At 40.4% G+C, this 21,620-nt stretch overlaps 2 protein-coding genes across 9 annotated transcripts in view; one reads left to right on the top strand and one right to left on the bottom strand.

Annotated features, from left to right (window-relative positions):
- The window catches only part of LOC126187365 (zinc finger protein 665-like), a 186,405-nt gene extending 180,472 nt beyond the window's left edge, over positions 1-5,933 (bottom strand). For both annotated transcript variants that reach the window (XM_049928409.1, XM_049928410.1), the window contains exons 1-3: positions 5,688-5,933; positions 5,388-5,585; positions 4,668-4,775 (exon numbers count right to left, since the gene is read on the bottom strand). In XM_049928409.1, coding sequence (XP_049784366.1) covers positions 4,668-4,775; positions 5,388-5,585; positions 5,688-5,785 — 404 coding nt within the window. In that variant the 5' untranslated portion in view covers positions 5,786-5,933. The remainder of the gene's footprint in view (positions 1-4,667; positions 4,776-5,387; positions 5,586-5,687) is intronic.
- Positions 5,934-6,471: 538 nt separating this feature from the next.
- LOC126187364 (kinectin) overlaps positions 6,472-21,620 on the top strand; it is a 369,916-nt gene continuing 354,767 nt past the window's right edge. For 3 of the 7 annotated variants that reach the window (XM_049928406.1, XM_049928403.1, XM_049928402.1), the window contains exons 1-3: positions 6,472-7,253; positions 8,132-8,290; positions 17,910-18,564. In XM_049928406.1, the coding sequence (XP_049784363.1) occupies positions 6,912-7,253; positions 8,132-8,290; positions 17,910-18,564 (1,156 nt within the window). In that variant the 5' untranslated portion in view covers positions 6,472-6,911. The remainder of the gene's footprint in view (positions 7,254-8,131; positions 8,291-17,909; positions 18,565-21,620) is intronic. The other 4 variants (XM_049928407.1, XM_049928405.1, XM_049928404.1 and 1 more) reach the window with 2 other exon arrangements.

Below are 21,620 nucleotides of genomic sequence, written 5' to 3'. Positions count from 1 at the left end.
TCCAACTAGTTGAGCATGGAGATGGGGTATGATGCAGGAGATGGACAACACAAAGGAAGTGGTCGCTCGAATACGTATCAGAAAGAGCATACCATTCAAACCGACCTGCAAGTTGGGTAGTACATAGAGAGAGGTCTAAATGGGAATAGGTGTGAGTTGTGTCCGAAAGAAAAGTAGGGGCACCACTATTGAGGCAGACAAGATTGAGATGGTTAAAAGGTCTGCTAACAGGGTGCCTCTCGGGCAGGATGCTGGAGAGCCCCAAAGGGGATGGTGGGCATTGAAGCCTCCAGTCAACAAAAATGGTGCAGGTAGCTGAGCAATAATTTGCATCATGTCTGCCCTAGTAAAGGCAGATGGAGTGTAAACAGTACAAATGGAAAATGTAAACGTGGGGAGAGTAATTCGGACGGCAACTGTCTACAGATCGGTGTGCAATGTGATGGGATCGTAGTAGAAATCATCCCGGACAACCAACGTAACCCCTCCATGAGCCAGGTTACCTGCCACAGGGGGTAGGTCAAAACGCACAGAGGTATAGTGTGCCAAGTCAATATGATCGAAAGGGCGTAGCTTCGTTTCCTGGAGAGCTACTATGAGCGGATAGGTCAAGCGTAGCAGCAACACACACACACAGAGGGAGATATATATATCCATCCGCACATATACAGACACAAGCAGACAAAAATGTCTGCTTGTGCCTGTATATGTGCGGATGGATGTGTGTGTGTGTGTGTGTGTGTGTGTGTGTGTGTGTGTGTGTGTGTGTGTGTGTGTGTGTGTGTGCGCGCGCGAGTGTATACCTGTCCTTCCCCCCCCCCCCCCCCCCTCCCCCCCGAAGGTAAGTCTTTCCGCTCCCAGGATTGGAATGACTCCTTACCCTCTCCCTTAAAACCCACATCCTTTCGTCTTTCCCTCTCCTTCCCTCTTTCCTGACAAAGCAACCATTGGTTGCGAAACCTTGAATTTTGTGTGTGTCTGTGTGTCTATCAACATGCCAAAACTTTCGTTTGGTAAGTTACATCATCTTACAACAGTCCAAGTCACAATAACTGACAATCATCATTTTAAGAAATATTGTACATGACGCCTTCAAATAACTGTCAGCTGATCCAACTTCAAACAGACGATTGCTGTGGAGCAGTGGACGCAACCTCAAAGACGTGAAGTAAGATTTCTCTCCTGTTGGTGACTGATCGAAATCAGTTTTAAAATGTATTATTCCTCCTTGGATTTGATTCTATACTACAATGTACCGAAGGCAAACAAACCTAATTGTCACCTGCAGCAGCACAGTTCGGCAACGACCGCACTCTGTTGGCAGGCATGCACAGACCTCATCTGCTCCAAGCTTCCCTGTCGCTCTGCCTCTATGGGCAGAAACACCGTCCTATGTGACATGGGCTATAAATTACATTTTTACAGTCTCTGGTCCTAATTGAACATAATTTATATGTATTTATATGGAAAATTGGACCCCAACTTCAACTTACACAGTAATAGCTTGGTCCCACATGTCACGTAAGTCCAGGGTGTTACTGCATTTAAAAGCTTTATCAGGTAAGGCAAAAAATGCTTGAACCTTAGTTGCTTCAAGAAGAATCAGACAATTTCACTGGGACTTCTATGACGAACAGGTAGTGCCTTCTCGTATTACAATGTGTCATCATGATCTCAGACATAGTGACAACATACAGGTAGTGTCATTCTTCATTAAAACATTATTTGGATGAGAGAGAGGAATCTGAACATCCTATGTCAATTAGAGTGTCATGTTGCTCTGCAATAACAGAAATTATAGACCAACTCATCTCACTGACATATAATTAAAGACATACAATACAGACATTTTTTGTGTCTGCAATCATATGTACAAGAAATTCTGCGTACTACTAAAGCAATAAAAGATTCGTGTCAAAATGCATAGCTCCCAGTCTGTCCAAATCCAGGGCATCATTTGTATTGACACATGGGAAGATAGTTTTTGTAGGGTACAAAAATAACTGAGGTCATAAGTGCCCATGTTATAATGTTAGAACAGTAACAAGAAAAAGAAGTTAAAAGCAACTACACATTAAGCCCAATCACTAGAACGAAAGAGAGCTAAAAACGAGGACTTCCTCTTGGAGAAAGGTCCACAAAATATGCCTTAGAGAAATTGGAGATACTGAACCAAAGATTAAATGTTCTTTGCCATACCGTATGATGGATAAAATGTAGCGACGTCCTACACTTCATTCGCTAAAACAGCCGGTAACTCAGGTACAAACAAACACAGGAATGTAAGCAGCTAAAAATGGGGCATTTGGTCAGGAAATGGTGAACTGTCAAAGGTTGACGACAATGAGCACAAAATGTTGAGGGATCACCACTTAACAAACAGCGATGGCTAAAATGACAGTGCCCAATAGGCAACCTAGCTAAAATGATCAACTTATGGTGAGATGACTACGAGGTGGTCAACCAAGCCATTGAGAGAGGTTTAATTCCCCAGAGATTCTTCTCATGAAAAGAAGACCAGTGGCAATGCCAAAGTGACACCATCTGCTGATAGATGGCAACACAGATATCAGTAGAAGGAATGGAAGAGCTAGCAGGCTGACATAGGAGAACTGTAGTCTTGGCAGCAGCCTCACTGCCAATCAGACAGATGTGACTAGGAACCCACATGAGCATCATAATGGCTCCCTCAACAGTGATCAAGTGGAAGCTTTCTTGGACCCACTGCACTAAGAGATGGCGTGTGTACAGCACACAGAGGTACTGAAGGGCACAGAGAGAATCAGAGTAAAGGGTGGCCAGATAGAGAGTGAAGAGCTAGCTGCAAATATTGAGCTGTATCCTGGAAGCTAAAACCGAAAATGGTAAGTGCCAATGACGAAGGCACATCCGACACCAGAGTCAGTTTTAGAGCCATCAGTGTACACAAAGGTGCTATTGCTAAGTAATGTGCCATGGTCAAGAAACTTACAGTGATAGATCACATTCAGAGTAGTTTGGGAAGCAAATGAAATGTAAGGAACACAAACACAGACTGCTGCATGAAGCCAAGGTGGTGAGAGGTTCACACCCATAGGGAACATGGCAGGCAACAACAAGTTAAGCTGCCAGAACAGTAGTTGAAAGTGAACTCCGGAAGGTTAACAGAAGAAGGGCGCACCCCATACTGGCAGTCAAGGAAGTCACTGAAAAAGAGGGCATCACATCTACTGAGGAGAACATCACACCAGTATGACAGTGGCAGCTTCTGCATAGACACACTCAACCGGACTATTGTGAAAGACACCAGTGGCAAAACGTATTCTCCGATGGTGGATTGTGTTAAGATGTCATAAAATTGACAGAAATGTAGATGAATAAACAAAACACTCATAGTCCAGTGTAGAACAGGCAATGGATTGGTACAAATGGAGGATGGTGGTCCAATCCACTCCTCAGGAAATATCAGCTGGCAAGAATGATTAGTTTGTTTGCGAAGTGCTTGTTCATTTTGAAGTGTTCTACTTAGTGCTTCTGTCCATAATATCTGGTGACAATATAATATAATGGGACACATTATGGACACCCATATAGTAATATTATCTTAATAAAAATATGTGATTTAACTGATGGTAAACTGGCAAATTTAAAGTCCAATAAGCTACAGAAGTTAGCACAAACTGAGATTTACAACCAAATCTTTAATATGGCAGGCAGTGACAGTAATGAAATGGTACTTTACACTTCACTGGCATAGACTACATTATCTACAAAATCCAATAACTTCTACAATTTCAGAGAATTGGAACAAGTTTAAAAATATGTTATGCTGTTACTGTTATACTTACTGAAATTCTGTGGTCATACTATTTAGACATACAAGAAATTAAAAAAGAAATGTCTTCATAGTCACCAAGCATCATCCCAAGTTTCAAGAAAATTTTGTTTCCAAACACTTGTATATGAATTGCTATTTTCTATGCAAGAAAGTGTTATCAGAAGCCTAAACTATGAATATACTGCACTGTAATCAAGTGTACCACACCTAAGCGTAATAAGCTTTCCAACAAGATCTTCAAAATATTTCAGTGATATTTGCTGACGATTGTTGGAACACAAGGGTAACAAGTAGACACAATAGCAGATTACTATTGTTATGAATATTTAGATACTTTCTATGCAAATCTTTTATTTTACCAGTGTTAGGTTTTAGAAGAGCAAAAAAGGGAGCAAGATCATGATTATCAGCTTGACAATGACAATGTCATTAGTGACTAATCCCAAGATGGATAGTGCATGGTTGGGGAAGGACAGTAGTACAGACCTCTTCAGATGAACCATCAATAACTGATTTAACAAATGTGTGGTAAATCTGGACCTACACAGCTGTACAGGGAATAAAATCCTACTCCTCATGAAGGGATAGCCTCTACTTTTTTCATTTTTGATGTAGTGTACTGAAAACCACAGCAAAATAATGTAGGAATAAAAAAACCAAGATTAAAAAAACTGTAGAAAAGAAAACAGACTGAACAACTTAAATTGGAACATGATCCACAGATGGCCTACTCAGGAGAAACGGGGGAGGGGGGTTGTTAAATAAAAAAACAAGCTGTAGTAGGATAATATATAACATACAAGCAAGACGAAATCAAATATCAGATCATCTAAAACAAATTATGCCTTACACTTCCTGTTCTTCTTCTTTGATTTCCCCTCCTCCATATTCCACAATTTCCTCTTCATTGGCAGAGATGGTATAAGGAATAACTACTACTTCAGGGCCCATTGTGTTCCTGCATCACCAACAATTAAAGCATCACCATTAACACACATTAATCAACTTTATGAAGTACCATATTAATCTCATAAATAAACAAAGCTGTGTAACAAAATCATAAACTGACATATATGTAACAATCTCTAAAACAAATAATAAAGATTATACTGATCTTCACTCGCGAAGATATTCAGAAAACGTGGAAAAATGAGACCCAGCAGTATGACAAGACACAAAAATTACGACCTGAATCTACGAAGGCAGATTATGAACAGCAGTCATGAAAGAGTAATATTTACTCTTTAAAACATTTATAAGACTTTTTATGCAATAGCCTTCACCAACTGACTGGCATGGCTAATGTGTAAATTTCAGGCAATAAAATATGACAATCAGAATACTATCTCAACTACAACTAGGGCGGCGTGGACGAGTAATAAAATATTTAACATTTGCTACTGTTTAAAAATGTGCACAAAATTTCCTGCTGTGGTACCCCATTACTGTTATTTGTGTACTTGCAATGTAGCATGTCGTTTCGGAAAGCTGTTGACAAATAATAATAATAATAATAATAATAATGATAAAAAATGAATGTACTACGATAATGGCGCCACACTTGTCTTACCCAGGTTTATCGAGATTTAGAGTAGACGTAATGTCTTCAATAAGAACACTTGGTTCAGCGTTAGGTTTTAGAACATTCGGCGATTCGAATGCGTCTTCACTGAAATGTCTTTCACATAGGTATAGCGTACGGTGAATTTCGCTATACGGTTTGCCAAGCAAGTCAAATCTGTTGCATTTCTTAATCCACAGTTCACATCTGCAAAGAAATAATCATTTGCGGGAAATTACTGCATGTCAACATTTGATACCATAACCTACAAAATCCACTTAAACACAAATCTTCCAGTTAGAGACATACATTTCTGCGTCCTCCGGGAACGGGAAAAAGTGTAGTTCCAACGTGTCGTGGTTGCCTTCATGAGCTACGCAAGACTTCAAGGCACAAGATACCGACATTTCAAACCAAAACAAACGCTTATAAACATTATCCAATATACTCAACTACAATCACTCCATGTTGAGCAAAGATCTTCGGAATCTTCAATTCTTCTTGATTTGCAGTGCAACGTATTAGTACTACAGAGTACAGCACGACCAAAGAATAATGGCGGACCAACAATCGAACTTCTTCGATACTAATCTCACTGCTTAGTTATGATGTATCGAACTTCATTATTTCAGTCAAAATTCCTAGGAAAGCAGTCTCTAGTGTTTTTTTAATTAGAGCCTTCTGTGTTCAAAGGATGTGTTTCGTAGCTAGTAACAGAGTGTAATCAAAGCATTTCATATTGTAATATTTCTATTTTATTATTTCTTATACTAAGTTATTGTATAAAAAGTAGCAATAATATTTCTGAAAGATAGTGAATAGCTTATCGTCCTATACCTTTAAGTATAACTAATTCTTTCAGATATCTGACACGTATTTACCTATAGAAAATTCTTTTACATGTTAGATCTAGCGCCACAAATTAGTCATAAAAGACTTGATCACACACGCTTAAACACACAAAAATTACTTTCAGTGTATATCGTTTCTGTAAATCAATTTCACTTATTTTAACTGACTATCCTTCTAGCAACGTTTCTCTTATATCTTTGTATTAACCCTGGAACTACTATCGTTGGTTATGTTTCTAATGATGTTTTTGATTGGGTGACACGCTTCGGGACGTGGCATTTCTTTCCTCACAAGTCTACCAATCAGCTGGTTGATTACAATTCGGATAGGCGTGTCTTTTGCGTTTACGCGTATACCTTTAATTTTAGCGTTAGAGGTACACATTCATACGCGTCGTCGTAATCGTAGAGAAGTGAGGTTAGATCATATGTGATAGTTGCACCGTGTTTACAGACCAAATCTGGAACAGATTATACATTTTCCTGATAAACCATCGTCGCTTGCAAGTTGTACTCCAGAAATTGGTTTCCGTACTTTCGAAGACGTGGTGAGTCTTGTAAGTCGAACATCAGTGTAAGGAGGAAGCTGACAAGGGAGAAAAAGGCTATCCCCAGCTGATAGTTAAAACAATACATTTCACAGTACAACACTGAAGTTAATATAGCCAATCAGGAGCCAAAAATGGATTTATACTCCGCTGCTATATGTTTTGGTGTGGCAATCGTGTCTGCAATAGTTGTGTATGTAGTGACTGTTTTCACAATGAAAGAAAAAACCTATGAAGAGGCAATAGCAGAACAGAGAAATATGCCAGAAGAGAAACTGCTTTTGGGCGGTAGTACCAAAGACAAAAACAAAGAGAAAAAGCTAAAGAAAGCTGTTAAAAAGGTAAAAGAAAAAACTGCTGAACGGGAGAAGACTGCACATTCTGAAGCCCAGATAAAATGTTCTTCGCCATCTCAGAAAGTACACGTCGAATTTGGGAAGCCAGAAGCCGAAGTACTAAACGAGGAGGTAACGCAGGTAAGACTTCTTTTGTGATTGCTAAACGACAAAATGCTTTACGCTTGTTTGCACGCCGGACAAGTTTATCGAATCATTGAGAGGGAGATGACCATAATAGGATTTTAGTTGCTTTTTTTGTATAGGATATGTCTGTTTACGCAGGGCTGTCAAGCTCGTGAATTTTAGGTTTGAGGATTGCTAGCGCCATAAAATGCTTAGTGCTCAGATGTACTAAAAATAAGGCAACAGGGTCTTTTTCCAAAAACAATCTGGATTACTTCACTAAGCATGTTAAAAATCTTTTGCAGTTAACTTTTTTAAGGTCAGGTAACAAATATTGAATGTGGACTATTTTAAGTGCAATTCACTACTGTGGCAAAAGACCCCATTTGTTGCTCTACTAGTAGGGTTTTGGTACTTCTGTTAATCATTGATATTGTTCACATGCTTTAGTTAATGTTGACTCAGGTGCTTTGTACATTAGTGATTCAGAAAATATTTATGTCAAATTTTTCTGTTCCAAACATGAAGTAACTTTTGCCAATTATGGTTAGCAATATCTTCAATATACACAATTCTCATCTCTTTCAACTAGAATAGTTTGCATATTGTATGAGAGCCCAGGGAGATGTGTACTGTGGTACAGGAATCATTTTCCTTGTATTCATACTGTTAAACTGCATGCTCCTTCTGGGAATCATTTGGCCAATTGTTTGTGGTAGGCTCTTGCTGATGGAACTTCTTAATTCCTCAGGAGACTTGTTTTATAGCATAGTCATAAAAACAGTCACATCTCAAATGTCTTACAGACATTCTTGCTTTTGTTTGTCTCATAGTGTCTCTTTGCTTGGGATGTGGGTATAAACATGACATAGCCAGATGTACTGTATTTGCAGGATGATAGTAAAAAGAAGAAAAAGGTGAAAGTGAAACCAATATTACTGAATAAGACTGAGCCTACAGTCGTAGCTGATGCAACTGTAGAACCAGTCACTCAAAATCATTTTGAAGAAATTCTTCCAAAAGATGATCTCCTGCTTAAACTCAAAGGAAGTGTGAGTCACTATAAACTATTTGATGGCTTATGACATCCCTCAGCCTTTTGTTGTTAATTTTGCTGTGTGTCAATGTTTGCATGTCTTGGTTCTGTTAATAACTATTCTGCTCTGTTTAAAAATATGTTGATAGGTGATGGGCTATCACTGCATTTAATAGTATCTGGCATGGTGTGGTTGTGTGTAGGTTTACCAATCACATTGCTTTTTACTTTTATGAAAAATGGCACTTGTTTTGTGGAAGGAGAGCTATCTCACAATGTGGTACAAATTTGTAGTGTTTATCAACAGTGTGTGAGCACCACTCACTACAAACACAGGTCATATTCACAGCAGGATACCCCTATATGTCACTAGTGTATCTGTGTGTGTGTGTGTGTGTGTGTGTGGGGGGGGGGGGGGGGGGGGGTCATATTCACAGTAGGATACCCCTATATGTCACTAGTGTATCTGTGTGTGTGTGGGGGGGGGGGGAGGAGGGGATGGTTACACCACTTATGCAACAAACAAGTGCTGCAGGGTGAAGGAATAATATATTGGTCTATTATTTTCAGTTCCTTTCTCCTTATAGGTGGGGTCAACTGCGGTATTTTCAAATAATCTCTGGCTATTCCATGTAATATACCAAGTGAGGCCCAGTGGTCAGCACAGTAGACTAACAGTTCAAACTCCCATCATCCAGATTTAGGTTTTCTGTGATCTCCCTAAATCACTTGAGGCAAATTCTGTGATTGTTGCTTTTAGAGGGCACAGCTCACTGCCTCCCTTAATCTGAACTTATGCTCTGTCCCTGATGGTGTTGTCAACAGGATGTTAAACAGTAGTCTTCTTTCCTTCTTTATTCTGTCTACTAGTGAGTGCCTGCTGAGGGAAGGTGAAATGCACAGTGTAGTGCTTCCTGGTTACATCATTTTGGAAAAAAAAAAAAAAAAAATTTGGCCCTAGCTTCTGCACTGTCCATGCTTGGTAATGCACAATGGACAAATATATTCAGCATAATTTGGATATTTTTTCATATACCTTACAAATTTCACGATATTGAAGATTCTTAATAGATTATTATTTGGCCCCTTGCATACTATTTGGTGCATTTTTTATCTAGCACGATATTACTCAGCTAATTGGTTACCCACAACATAAATAAATTAACACTTAAAAAGTCAAGGTAAATATGGGTACAAAGATCTAGATTAGATTAGATTAATACTTGTTCCGTAGATCATGAATACGACACTTTGTAATGATGTGGAACGTGTCAGGTTAATACAGGGTGTTTAAAAAGATGACCGGTATATTTGAAACGGCAATAAAAACTAAACGAGCAGCGATAGAAATACACCGTTTGTTGCAATATGCTTGGGACAACGGTACATTTTCAGGCGGACAAACTTTCGAAATTACAGTAGTTACAATTTTCAACAACAGATGGCGCTGCAAGTGATGTGAAAGATTTAGAAGACAACGCAGTCTGTGGGTGCGCCATTCTGTACGTCGTCTTTCTGCTGTAAGCGTGTGCTGTTCACAACGTGCAAGTGTGCTGTAGACAACATGGTTTATTCCTTAGAACAGAGGATTTTTCTGGTGTTGGAATTCCACCACCTAGAACACAGTGTTATTGCAACAAGACGAAGTTTTCAACGGAGGTTTAATGTAACCAATGGACCGAAAAGCGATACAATAAAGCATCTGTTTGAAAAATTTCAACGGATTGGGAATGTGACGGATGAACGTGCTGGAAAGGTAGGGTGACCGCGTACGGCAACCACAGAGGGCAACGCGCAGCTAGTGCAGCAGGTGATCCAACAGCGGCCTCGGGTTTCCGTTCGCCGTGTTGCAGCTGCGGTCCAAATGACGCCAACGTCCACGTATCGTCACATGCGCCAGAGTTTACACCTCTATTCATACAAAATTCAAACGTGGCAACCCCTCAGCGCCGCTACTATTGCTGCACGAGAGACATTCGCTAATGATATAGTGCACAGGATTGATGATGGCGATATGCATGTGGGCAGCATTTGGTTTACTGACGAAGCTTATTTTTACCTGGACGGCTTCATCAATAAACAGAACTGGCGCATATGGGGAACCGAAAAGCCCCATGTTGCAGTCCCATCGTCCCTGCATCCTCAAAAAGTACTGGTCTGGGCCGCCATTTCTTCCAAAGAAATCATTGGCCCATTTTTCAGATCCGAAAAGATTACTGCATCACGCTATCTGGACATCCTTCGTGAATTTGTAGCGGTACAAACTGCCTTAGACGACACTGCGAACACCTCGTGGTTTATGCAAGATGGTGCCCGGCCACATCGCACGGCCGACGTCTTTAATTTCCTGAATGAATATTTCGATGATCGTGTGATTGCTTTGGACTAACCAAAACATACAGGAGGCGGCATGGATTGGCCTCCCTATTCGCCAGACATGAACCCCTGTGACTTCTTTCTGTGGGGTCACTTGAAAGACCAGGTGTACCGCCAGAATCTAGAAACAATTGAACAGCTGAAGCAGTACATCTCATCTGCATGTGAAGCCATTCCGCCAGACATGTTGTCAAAGGTTTCGGGTAATTTCATTCAGAGACTACGCCATACTATTGCTACGCATGGTGGATATGTGGAAAATATCGTACTATAGAGTTTCCCAGACCGCAGCGCCATCTGTTGTTGAAAATTGTAACTACTGTAATTTCGAAAGTTTGTCTGCCTGAAAATGTACTGTTGTCCCAAGCATATTGCAACAAACGGTGTATTTCTATCGCTGCTCGTTTAGTTTTTATTGCCGTTTCAAATATACCGGTCATTTTTGAAACACCCTGTAAAAGATGTCTGTACAAGATATTACATTACACAAAATATTGCATGACACTAATGTTTAAGTTAGTTTTTTTTCCCCTCCCTTAATTTGTATCTAAAAATTCAGCCAATGAGTAGAAGGAGTTGTCATCTAGAAATTCTTTTAATTTATTTTTAAATGTTGGTTGGCTATCCGTCAGGCTTTTGATGCTGTTTGGTAAGTGACCAGAGACTTTTGTGACAGCATAATTAACCCCTTTCTGTGCCAAAGTCAGATTTAACCCTGCATAGTGAAGATCATCCTTTCTCCTGGTGTTATAGCTATGCACACTGCTATTACTTTTGAACTGGGTTGGATTATTAACAACAAATTTCATAAGTGAATATATATACACTACTGGAAATTGAAATAAGAACACCGTGAATTCATTGGCCCAGGAAGGGGAAACTTTATTGACACATTCCTGGGGTCAGATACATCACATGATCACACTGACAGAACCACAGGCACATAGACACAGGCAACAGAGCATGCACAATGTCGGCACTAGTACAGTGTATATCCACCTTTCGCAGCAATGCAGGCTGCTATTCTCCCATGGAGACGATCGTAGAGATGCTGGATGTAGTCCTGTGGAACGGCTTGCCATGCCATTTCCACCTGGCGCCTCAGTTGGACCAGCGTTCGTGCTGGACGTGCAGACCGCGTGAGACGACGCTTCATCCAGTCCCAAACATGCTCAATGGGGGACAGATCCGGAGATCTTGCTGGCCAGGGTAGTTGACTTAAACCTTCTAGAGCACGTTGGGTGGCACGGGATACATGCGGACGTGCATTGTCCTGTTGGAACAGCAAGTTCCCTTGCCTGTCTAGGAATGGTAGAACGATTGGTTCGATGACGGTTTGGATGTACCGTGCACTATTCAGTGTCCCCTCGACGGTCACCAGTGGTGTACGGCCAGTGTAGGAGATCGCTCCCCACACCATGATGCCGGGTGTTGGCCCTGTGTGCCTCGGTCGTATGCAGTCCTGATTGTGGCGCTCACCTGCACGGCGCCAAACACGCATACGACCATCATTGGCACCAAGGCAGAAGCGACTCTCATCGCTGAAGACGACACGTCTCCATTCGTCCCTCCATTCACGCCTGTCGCGACACCACTGGAGGCGGGTTGCACGATGTTGGGGCGTGAGCGGAAGACGGCCTAACGGTGTGCGGGACCGTAGCCCAGCTTCATGGAGACGGTTGCGAATGGTCCTCGCCGATACCCCAGGAACAACAGTGTCCCTAATTTGCTGGGAAGTGGCGGTGCGGTCCCCTACGGCAGTGCGTAGGATCCTACGGTCTTGGCGTGCATCCGTGCGTCACTGCGGTCCGGTCCCAGGTCGATGGGCACATGCACCTTCCGCCGACCACTGGCGACAACATCGATGTACTGTGGAGACCTCACGCCCCACGTGTTGAGCAATTCGGCGGTACGTCCACCCGGCCTCCCGCATGCCCACTATACGCCCTCGCTCAAAGTCCGTCAACTGCACATACGGTTCACGTCCACGCTGTCGCGGCATGCTACCAGTGTTAAAGACTGCGATGGAGCTCCGTATGCCACGGCAAACTGGCTGACACTGACGGCGGCGGTGCACAAATGCTGCGCAGCTAGCGCCATTCGACGGCCAACACCGCGGTTCCTGGTGTGTCCGCTGTGCCGTGCGTGTGATCATTGCTTGTACAGCCCTCTCGCAGTGTCCGGAGCAAGTATGGTGGGTCTGACACACCGGTGTCAATGTGTTCTTTTTTCCATTTCCAGGAGTGTATATACTGTGAGGATCCCTAGATCCTTAAATAGATGTCTGCAGGATGACCGTGGGTGGGCTCCAGCAATTATTCTGATTACACATTTTTGAGCAATGAATACTTTTCTAGTCAACGATGAATTGCCCCAGAATATGATGCCATACGAAAGCAGTGAATGAAAGTAGGCATAGTAAGCTAATTTACTGAGATTCTTATCACCAAAATTTGCAATAACCTTAATAGCATATGTAGCTGAACTCAGAAGTTTCAGTAGACCATCAATGTGTTGCTTCCAGTTTAACCTCTCATCAATGGACACACCAAAAAATTTTGAAAATTCTACCTTAGCTACAGACTTCTGTTCAAAGTCTATATTTATTACTGGAGTTGTGCCATTTACTGTACGGAACTGTATGTACTGTGTTTTATCAAAATTTAAAGGGAGTCCGTTTGCTGAGAACCACTTAATAATTTTGTGAAAAACATCATTTACAATTACATCACTTAGTTCTTGGTTTTTGGATGTTATTACTATACTTGTATCATCAGCAAAAAGAACTAACTTTGCATCTTCATCAATTTGGAATGGTAAGTCATTAATGTTTATCAAGAACAATAAAGGACCTAAGATCGAACCCTGTGGGACCCCGTCTGCATTCTTCCAGTTAAGTATGAATTAAACCATTTGTGCACTGCCCCCCTCAAACCATAACGATTTAGCTTATCTAAAAGAATTCCACGATTTACAAAATCAAAGGCCTTTGAGAGATCACAAAAAATACCAATGGGTGATGTCCGGTTATTCAGAGCATTTATTTGATCAGTGAAAGCGTATATAGCATTTTCTGTTGAAAAGCCTTTCTGAAAACCAAACTGACATTTTGTTAGTACTGTATTTTTACAAATATGGGAGGCTACTCTTGAATACATTACTTTCTCAAAAATTTTAGATAGAGCTGTCAGAAGAGAGATTGGCGATAGTTGTTGATATCCGACGTATCACCCTTTTTATGCAATGGTTTTACAATGGCATATTTCAGTCTATCTGGGAAAACACCCTGCTCCAAAGAGCTATTACATACGTGGCTGAGAATCCTACTTATCTGTGGGGAACAAGTTTTAAGTATCTTGCTGGAAATGCCATCAATACCGTAAGAGCTTTTACTTTTCAGTGAGTTTATTACTTTACTGATTTCAGAGGGAGAGGTTGGTGGAAATACAGTTGTTTCAAACTGCACAGGTATGGCCTCTTCTATTAGAAGCCTTGCCTCTTCTAGTGAAGATCTAGATTCTATTTTCTCCACAACATTTAAAAAATGATTATTGAAAATATTTTCAATTTCTGATTGTTTGTTAGTACACTTGTCATTCAGTTTTATGGCACTAAAGTCTTCCTGTGCTCTTGGTTGCCCTGTTTTCCTTTCAATAATATTCCAAATTGCTTTAATTTTATTATCAGATTTACTGATATCAGACATGATGCACATGCTTCTGGACTTTTTAATAACTTTTCTTAGTACTGCACAATAGTTTTTATAATATTGAACAATTTCGGGGTCAGTACTCCCTCTTGCATCGGGTTCCATATACACTACATCCCAGTCTAGCTGCTTTAGGCTTTTCTTAAAGTTTGCAATATTTATATTATTAATTGAACGCACTGCTTTGAAATTCCGATTTGATATACTGCATCTAGTGAGTCATTGTCTTGTTCATAGTAATGTGAATCCTATTGGAATAGTATTAGAGCTAGTCTAATAGTAAAGGTACGTCACTACATATTTTAATTGGGAAATGTAGGAAATAATCTCTTGAATCTTGGCTCCACTGTGAAATGAGGTATTGTATCGGATGGGGATTCTATCAGCTTTACCTTCTTAAGAGACACCTTTCATACATTGTGATGCATGCTGCTAGTATTGTACACCATATCCCAACTGGACATTCAGAGTGTATAAAAGCTTAATTTGTTCCCAGGATGAAGGTAGGAAACAAGGTACTGGCAGAATTGAAGCTGTGAGAATGGGTCGTGAGTTGTGCTTGGGTAGCTCAGATGGTAGAACACTTGCCCACGAAAGGTGAAGGTCCTGAGTTCGAGTCTCTGTCCAGCACACAGTTTTAATCTGCCAGGAAGTTGGTCAAATTTTTGGTGAAATTTACCATTTACACTGTGGTATTTATAGTACATCCCATCTTACTCACATTGAGGGAGATGGACCAGTTGATAGCACACTGGACTCGCATTTGATAGGGTGGTGGTTCATATCCTCATCTGCCCACGTAGATTCAGATCACCCTCAATTAGACTATTTCAGCTTGAGTGCCCAGTGGTGGGCAGGTGTGGGTAAGAGGCTGGTGCGCAGGCAACCGGACTGGAGCCTGTTCAGTATTTCTACACTGGCTGCGCACACATGGACAAGGGTGATTACTGCTTGCACAGAATGTGTTTAATAGGTCAGCCTTGCGAGCAGCTGTGCCTGCTGCCTCTGAGCTAACTAAGGGACAGTGTCGTAGTGGCCTATCCTAAATCACTTGAGGCAAATGCTGAAATGATTCCTTTGAAAGGGAGGTGGCAGATTTCCATCCCCGGCATTGGAACTTGTATCGTTTTCTCATGTGCATGTTGATGTGTGCAGACTCAGTGTATTGATTGGCATTGTGTGCTATCCTATTCCTTTGTTTTTAGAGTGGGATGAATATCTGTTCTGTCTATATTTTTCAGTGGATGTCCACAGTGGAGGTGTAATGTTTCACTCAACACTATTAATGCCGATCTTTTGCATACTTGAATATATTCAATCATTTAATCGCCTAGAGGCTTTCTGGTTAATAATAATTCATGTCATATAAGAGTAGTGAGATTTCATAATAGCTGCTTGATGTGTTGTTGTGCAGTGTGGAAGACCATTTCGTTTCACATACTAACTGCATGTTTTGAGAATCTGCATTATTTATATGTTCATTTAGTTAAAATTTTTGCTTAAATGATTGATACTTTTTATTGGCATTTTATATAGTTTGTGTTTCATGAAGTCTGTCCAGTGTTACTATTGATCTTAAGTTTATTGTGATATTAGCACTAACTTTTATATTGGATTATAATTATGTGTCATTTTAGAGCTTTAGAAAACTATTCCATTACTTAATTCAGCACCATAAATAGTTATCAGCTGCAATCCTGCCAATTATTACAAACGTGCTTCAAAATTATTTAACTACAGTTGTGTGTTGGCAACATAACACTGGGATGTATGCACTGTAACTCTAAAGTTACATAAATAAAATGTGTATCTACTAAATGGACAGTCAATTCCCACATTCACACTTGTAAAAGTAGAAAATTCATTAGCTTCATGTAGGCCTACCTGGATTGCTTAAAGGGGAAAAAGTATGAGGAATCAGCACTGTTCGTGATTTAAGCAGAAAATTGTCAGGTGTGATGGATCCAGCAATACTCGCAGGGTCCCATAATGTTGATTATACATAGTAAGTTAAGTCTGTGGCACAGATGAACTGTCTAAACAAACAGTGGCTTTTTTTGAGTAGTACTCTACTGTTTGTTCCTCCCAGACACACTTCACAATCTGACTCAAAGTAATCTGAAGCTCTTGATTTGGTCCAAGACCAGAGCTTTTCTCAAATCATAGGTTACTGCCCATTAAAGATATACGTATGACTGATTGTCATATATGTAGTGCACATCATAAATTACAAATCCTTTATGGCTGGTATAATAAATACCACTACAGTGGGTTAGTTTGGGCAGTGTATAATTTTGATTGAGAGGTGGTCAGTATTGCCAGGACTCTGTTACTGTAAGCTGTGTGCTTGCTTCAGATGTTGCCATTTAGTGTGTCAGAGGACCATTCTGTAAAGCCCCATAGGACATATACGGTGAACCAGAACTCCAACAAACTTTAAGAGGTGGTAGTTTGGACCAAATCGAAAGAAAAAAAAAAAACATGTAGTAATCATGGGCTTTAAAATATGTACCTCAAGAGCCATGAGCACTTCATCTTCAATACTGTGAAACACATCTCTTCTACTGCAAGTTTTATGACCAGACAAAACAATTGCCCAGCTGTAACTGGGAGATACCTCACCGGAACTACAACATACGAAATATTAGTTCACTTTATTATATGAATGATAGATTTGCTTAACTTGATACTATCCATTGCCATTTGAGTGCTTTATAATTTACAACTGTCATTGAATATTAAAGTATCACTTGATGTACTAATTAACAAGCTCATCTCGTGAAGTAAAATATTCAACATTTATAAAAGTACATTTCCAACTGTGAGCCTTGAACAATGCTTTAATCCTTTTTGCTGATGACTTCATCAGTTGGGGTCATGAAGTGGGACAGAGCGGTTCTATATTGACCTCCACGCGAGGGCACTGCTGTATTGAGAGAGAGGGCGTGTCATTTTCAGCCTCTTCCATTTGTCATTGCGTATTGTAGCAAGCCATTGCTAACATCTGTAATATTGATATGAGTTGCCCAACTGTGGTGTGGTGCTGTGATCTTTGGATGGTACCACAATAAGCTCTTTACTTCCTATATTTTGAGAGGTGGTAATATAAACTAAAGCAACAAAAAATTGTCTGGTAGTCATGTCCTCTAAAATCTGTACTGCAAGACTATGAGAATCTCATTCTGAGGTATAACAAAATGCAATAGTGATGATATAATGAACAATCATATTATCAAATTGAATAGACTGTGAAGAATTTTTATCATAGGTACGGTACCATTTTATCTGGAAAAATACACATCTATTAGTCACATTTAACTCACTGTATTAGTCATTATTGTGTGTACTGTATTAGCCACGTACTGCTAATTTACTGAGGAAGAGAGAAAAGGGTTCATCAGATTCACAATGGGACCATAGTGGTACACGTGTTAGACTGTGGATATTTAAATTTTTTTATGTGCCTACATGTTGAGTAACCATAGGAAGATGTGATCATTTGTAATACAATTCTGGTCTGTAGAAACATTTATTTAATCTTGTTTTACAGCGAGAAGATTTGAGAGAGAGTGCAGAGAAGAAAAATTTACCACATGGGCGTGAATCCGCTAGTGGAGAGACTTCAAAAGTAACAGCAGTGTCGGTAAAGGCTGTCACAACAGGAAATGGTGGTAAACTTAGGTCTCAGGGAGCAGAAAAGAAAAAACATGACAACAGTGTGACTGACTCAAAAGATGGCAGTGAACAGAATAAATCGAATAAAGCATCACCATCAAAGTTGGAAAAGGCAAGTGAAAAAGCACCTATTAAAATGGAAGAAAAGAAACAAGTAACAAAATCTGAAAAGCAGGTTGTCAAAAATGAAAAAGCCATAAACCGAAATGATGATAAACCAAAGCAAAACAAAATTGAAGAATCAGGTGACAAAGGAAGCAAAGCAGTTGTAAATGATTCAAAGGTATCGTCAGTTAATGAGAAACAACAATCAAACAAACTGGAGATAAAAACACTTCCTACTGTAAAGACAGAGGACAAGCAGTCACATGCAAATAAATTAGAGAAAGAGACAGATATTAAAGAAGCTTCCCTCAGAAATGAAAAAGTAGGAACTCAAGTCACTCAGCCAGAGATACCTGCTCCTCCTGTTGGCACTCCAGCTGCCAGAAAGAAGAAAAAGAGTGAGTTGGCAACATTGCAACAGATGAGTGAGTATAGTTTATTTTGTAATTTTTGTTTGTTGCTACTTCAGCTGTCTAGTGACATGAATTCCTGTGGAAGTTCGTATGGAGTATTTTTGTTATGATAGCAGTGTCAACATATTAAAATGGTGGAATTAATTTAAAACTCAAATCGTGGTACAAAGTGAAGTTGTGCATTAGGACACTCATATTCCATATGGCATGGATTCAAACTGCCATCTTGCCATACAGGTTTCATTAGTCTGTGATTTACCTAAATCATTAAGGGGAATTCCTAGTTTTCTGCTCCACTTTCCCGAAAGTGAGCTTGTGCTCGGCTCTGATGACCTCGGTTACTTCGTAAAATCTCGCAGAATTGTTGTCCTGCAAGAGATGTAATAGAATGCCTAATCATCACTGTGAAAATGCACGCAAAACATTCCACAAGTCTCATGCATATTTGACCTTGTTATTGTTGGCTTTGCCTTTCCAACTTTAATTTACAGGTCAAGCAGTTACATCTAATATGGAATGGTAGTGTACATTAAAGCTGTCTTCGTACCAGATTCCCAGGAATTCTGGAAGGTTACAAATAGAAGACACCCTGTAACTTGAAGTACCATTGAATTTAACCTGCATTAGGAAGCTCTTGATTGATGTAATAAGTCTACATAGCTCTAAACATCGTGACAGAAATGTATTCATTACTTTCAGTCAATCTACAGCTCACAGTTTAGCAGTTTGTGTCACTGCCTCCAGATCACGGAGTCCCAGGTTCGATTCTCTACCAGATGAGAGATTTTCTCCGCTCGGGGACCGGGTTGTTTGTATTTTTCTAGTCATTTTACGTCATCTTCCTCAGATGTCGAAATGGCATCAAATAGGATTCACATTAGATGATCGAACTACTTCAGATGGTCTGTAGTCAGTGGAAACACAGTGTTAGCTGGGATGTCTTTCATTTGCACTGTTGACTACACGGAGTTCACATTGTCGTAAAACACAAAATCTCAAAGAAAGAGCGGATCACTATCTGTTGTTAGAACACTCCTTAATTGAAATGGCTTCGGAAGTAAATAGAGCAGAGCAAGACAAATTGGGTCAAATTAAATTCGTCTCCTCTTCAAGTAACTATTTTGAGCTAATCAGCGTTTAATGCTGTTGGTTTCCTAGAAATTCATTCCGCTCGGAAAAAGTTTATGAGCATTAATTTTTCCCATTTTTTTTTTTTTTTTCCTACCGTTCATATCGCTCATGCACCCGATTTTGGCTAAGGTTATCAGCTGCTCTTATTTTATTACACAGACACGTCGGTTGTACAGGTCAGCAACAGCAGGCGGCGCGTGCGAAGCCACCGAGGCGAGCCGTGAGTTCGTATCACACACACACACACACACACACACACACACACACACACACACGCGTCACTGTCAAGGCCAACTGCAGGTCAGTTGGCTTGCTCTTAATAAACGGAGATAAAAATTAACTTGACGTAGTGCAGTGTGTTTAAAGACGTCTATCGAGTAATAACGTACTTGACGTCGATGTATGTTGATAGAGCACTTCGTGCTAATAGGGATCTTTTTTCTGACTGTGAAATCCGTTAATAATCTGTTGCATATACAAGAAGTAAACAACTCCCCACTGAAATGACCTGAGCAGCTACTGTGTTGTTTAAAATAAACGTTCCGTTAAGACAGACTGAAGATACATAAAAAATGCGGCAAGAGTTGGCGTGCAGCGGCAGTGTTCTCATTTTTCTCTTGACATAAAACACTTCACGACATATACAAAAATATATGTATCCATCGCAGAAATTCGGCTGCGTAGTTCTCCTCCAAGGCGTACGTTTCACGGAAACCCAAGTACGAACTAAGCGTGTTTAGTTAATACATCACATAGTCGAGTGAACTGTGTGCTGATAACTAGAACGAATGGACGTGACTATCCGTTATCCACCATGTGTCACGAACTCTACTGTTCTCCCGTGGAAGCATTTTTAACCATATTAACCGACTGTAGAGCTAATGGAAATAAGAATTATCTTAATGGTGGGAATTTGCAGATAATTCTGTAACTAAGGACTTAGTCTCACAGGGAAGATTCCAATAATCACAGGAAGCTAGTAAAATAGCCATCTCGTAAGATATGAAACGGAACGTTATCCTTGTAACTGACAAGTAACTAGATTCTGGGAGAATGGAATTAATGTTTCCGATGTTTGATGTGTGATTTGCGTCGTCGCTTCTTTCACAAAGCTTGTTGGTATGCCTTTAGTGCGGGGTGGGCGGATGGGGTGGGGGGGGGGGGGTCCTTTGGTCTCGGGAGATAGAGAGAGAGAGAGAGAGAGAGAGAGAGAGAGAGAGAGAGAGAGGTATCCTGGAGTATTTAAAGCCACTTAATACAAAAAAGTCATATGAAACTAGTTTCTTAGCACGTCCTATCTCCCGTGTGTCTTTTCAAAACACAGTACTTCTCCACGGAAAGTTTTGGAAAGCTTTAGTTGCGTCGGATGCTTAAGGTCTAAGGTACATAAAAGCCTACTCAGCGATATAAGCTGGTGTGGCATCTGACGTTAATTTCGTGGAAGGGGAAGGGGTGAGCGAAATGAATCGCAAATCTTTTCAAAATAAAACTCAAAACTAATGCTACCACTTTGTGATAGATACGCACGACATGCGATAATCTAAACTGTGGGAGTATAGTGAGTATGAAATTTGTGCGGAATACTTCCGGTAGTCTGATTTTAATAGTCGTTAACATTGCGTGGGTAAACGCAAAACTGTGTGACCACATTTGCATGCAAGAAAGTCAGATTTGTACATTCTGTCGCGTGACTTTTATAAATTAACGAGCTGCTGGAGTTGAGCGCGAGTCTGGCTTACAGGCTCCGGAATATTTTTATTTTTCAGTAAGAGCACAATATCCCCTTTCTGGCGCTCGTACTTCATTTCTCTGTAAGAGATGATTGATTACTGGCGCAGTAATTATAACGACCAACTTCGAAGCTAGATATGGCTAGAATTGTTCAGTGAATCACTTCTTGAAAGTGACAGCGTTCATTTCCGAATCGTAGTCACTAC

The sequence above is a fragment of the Schistocerca cancellata genome, chromosome 5, assembly GCF_023864275.1.
Source record: "Schistocerca cancellata isolate TAMUIC-IGC-003103 chromosome 5, iqSchCanc2.1, whole genome shotgun sequence".
Classification (NCBI taxonomy): Eukaryota; Metazoa; Arthropoda; class Insecta; order Orthoptera; family Acrididae; genus Schistocerca; species Schistocerca cancellata.
This window is presented reverse-complemented; position numbering and strand designations above follow the sequence as displayed.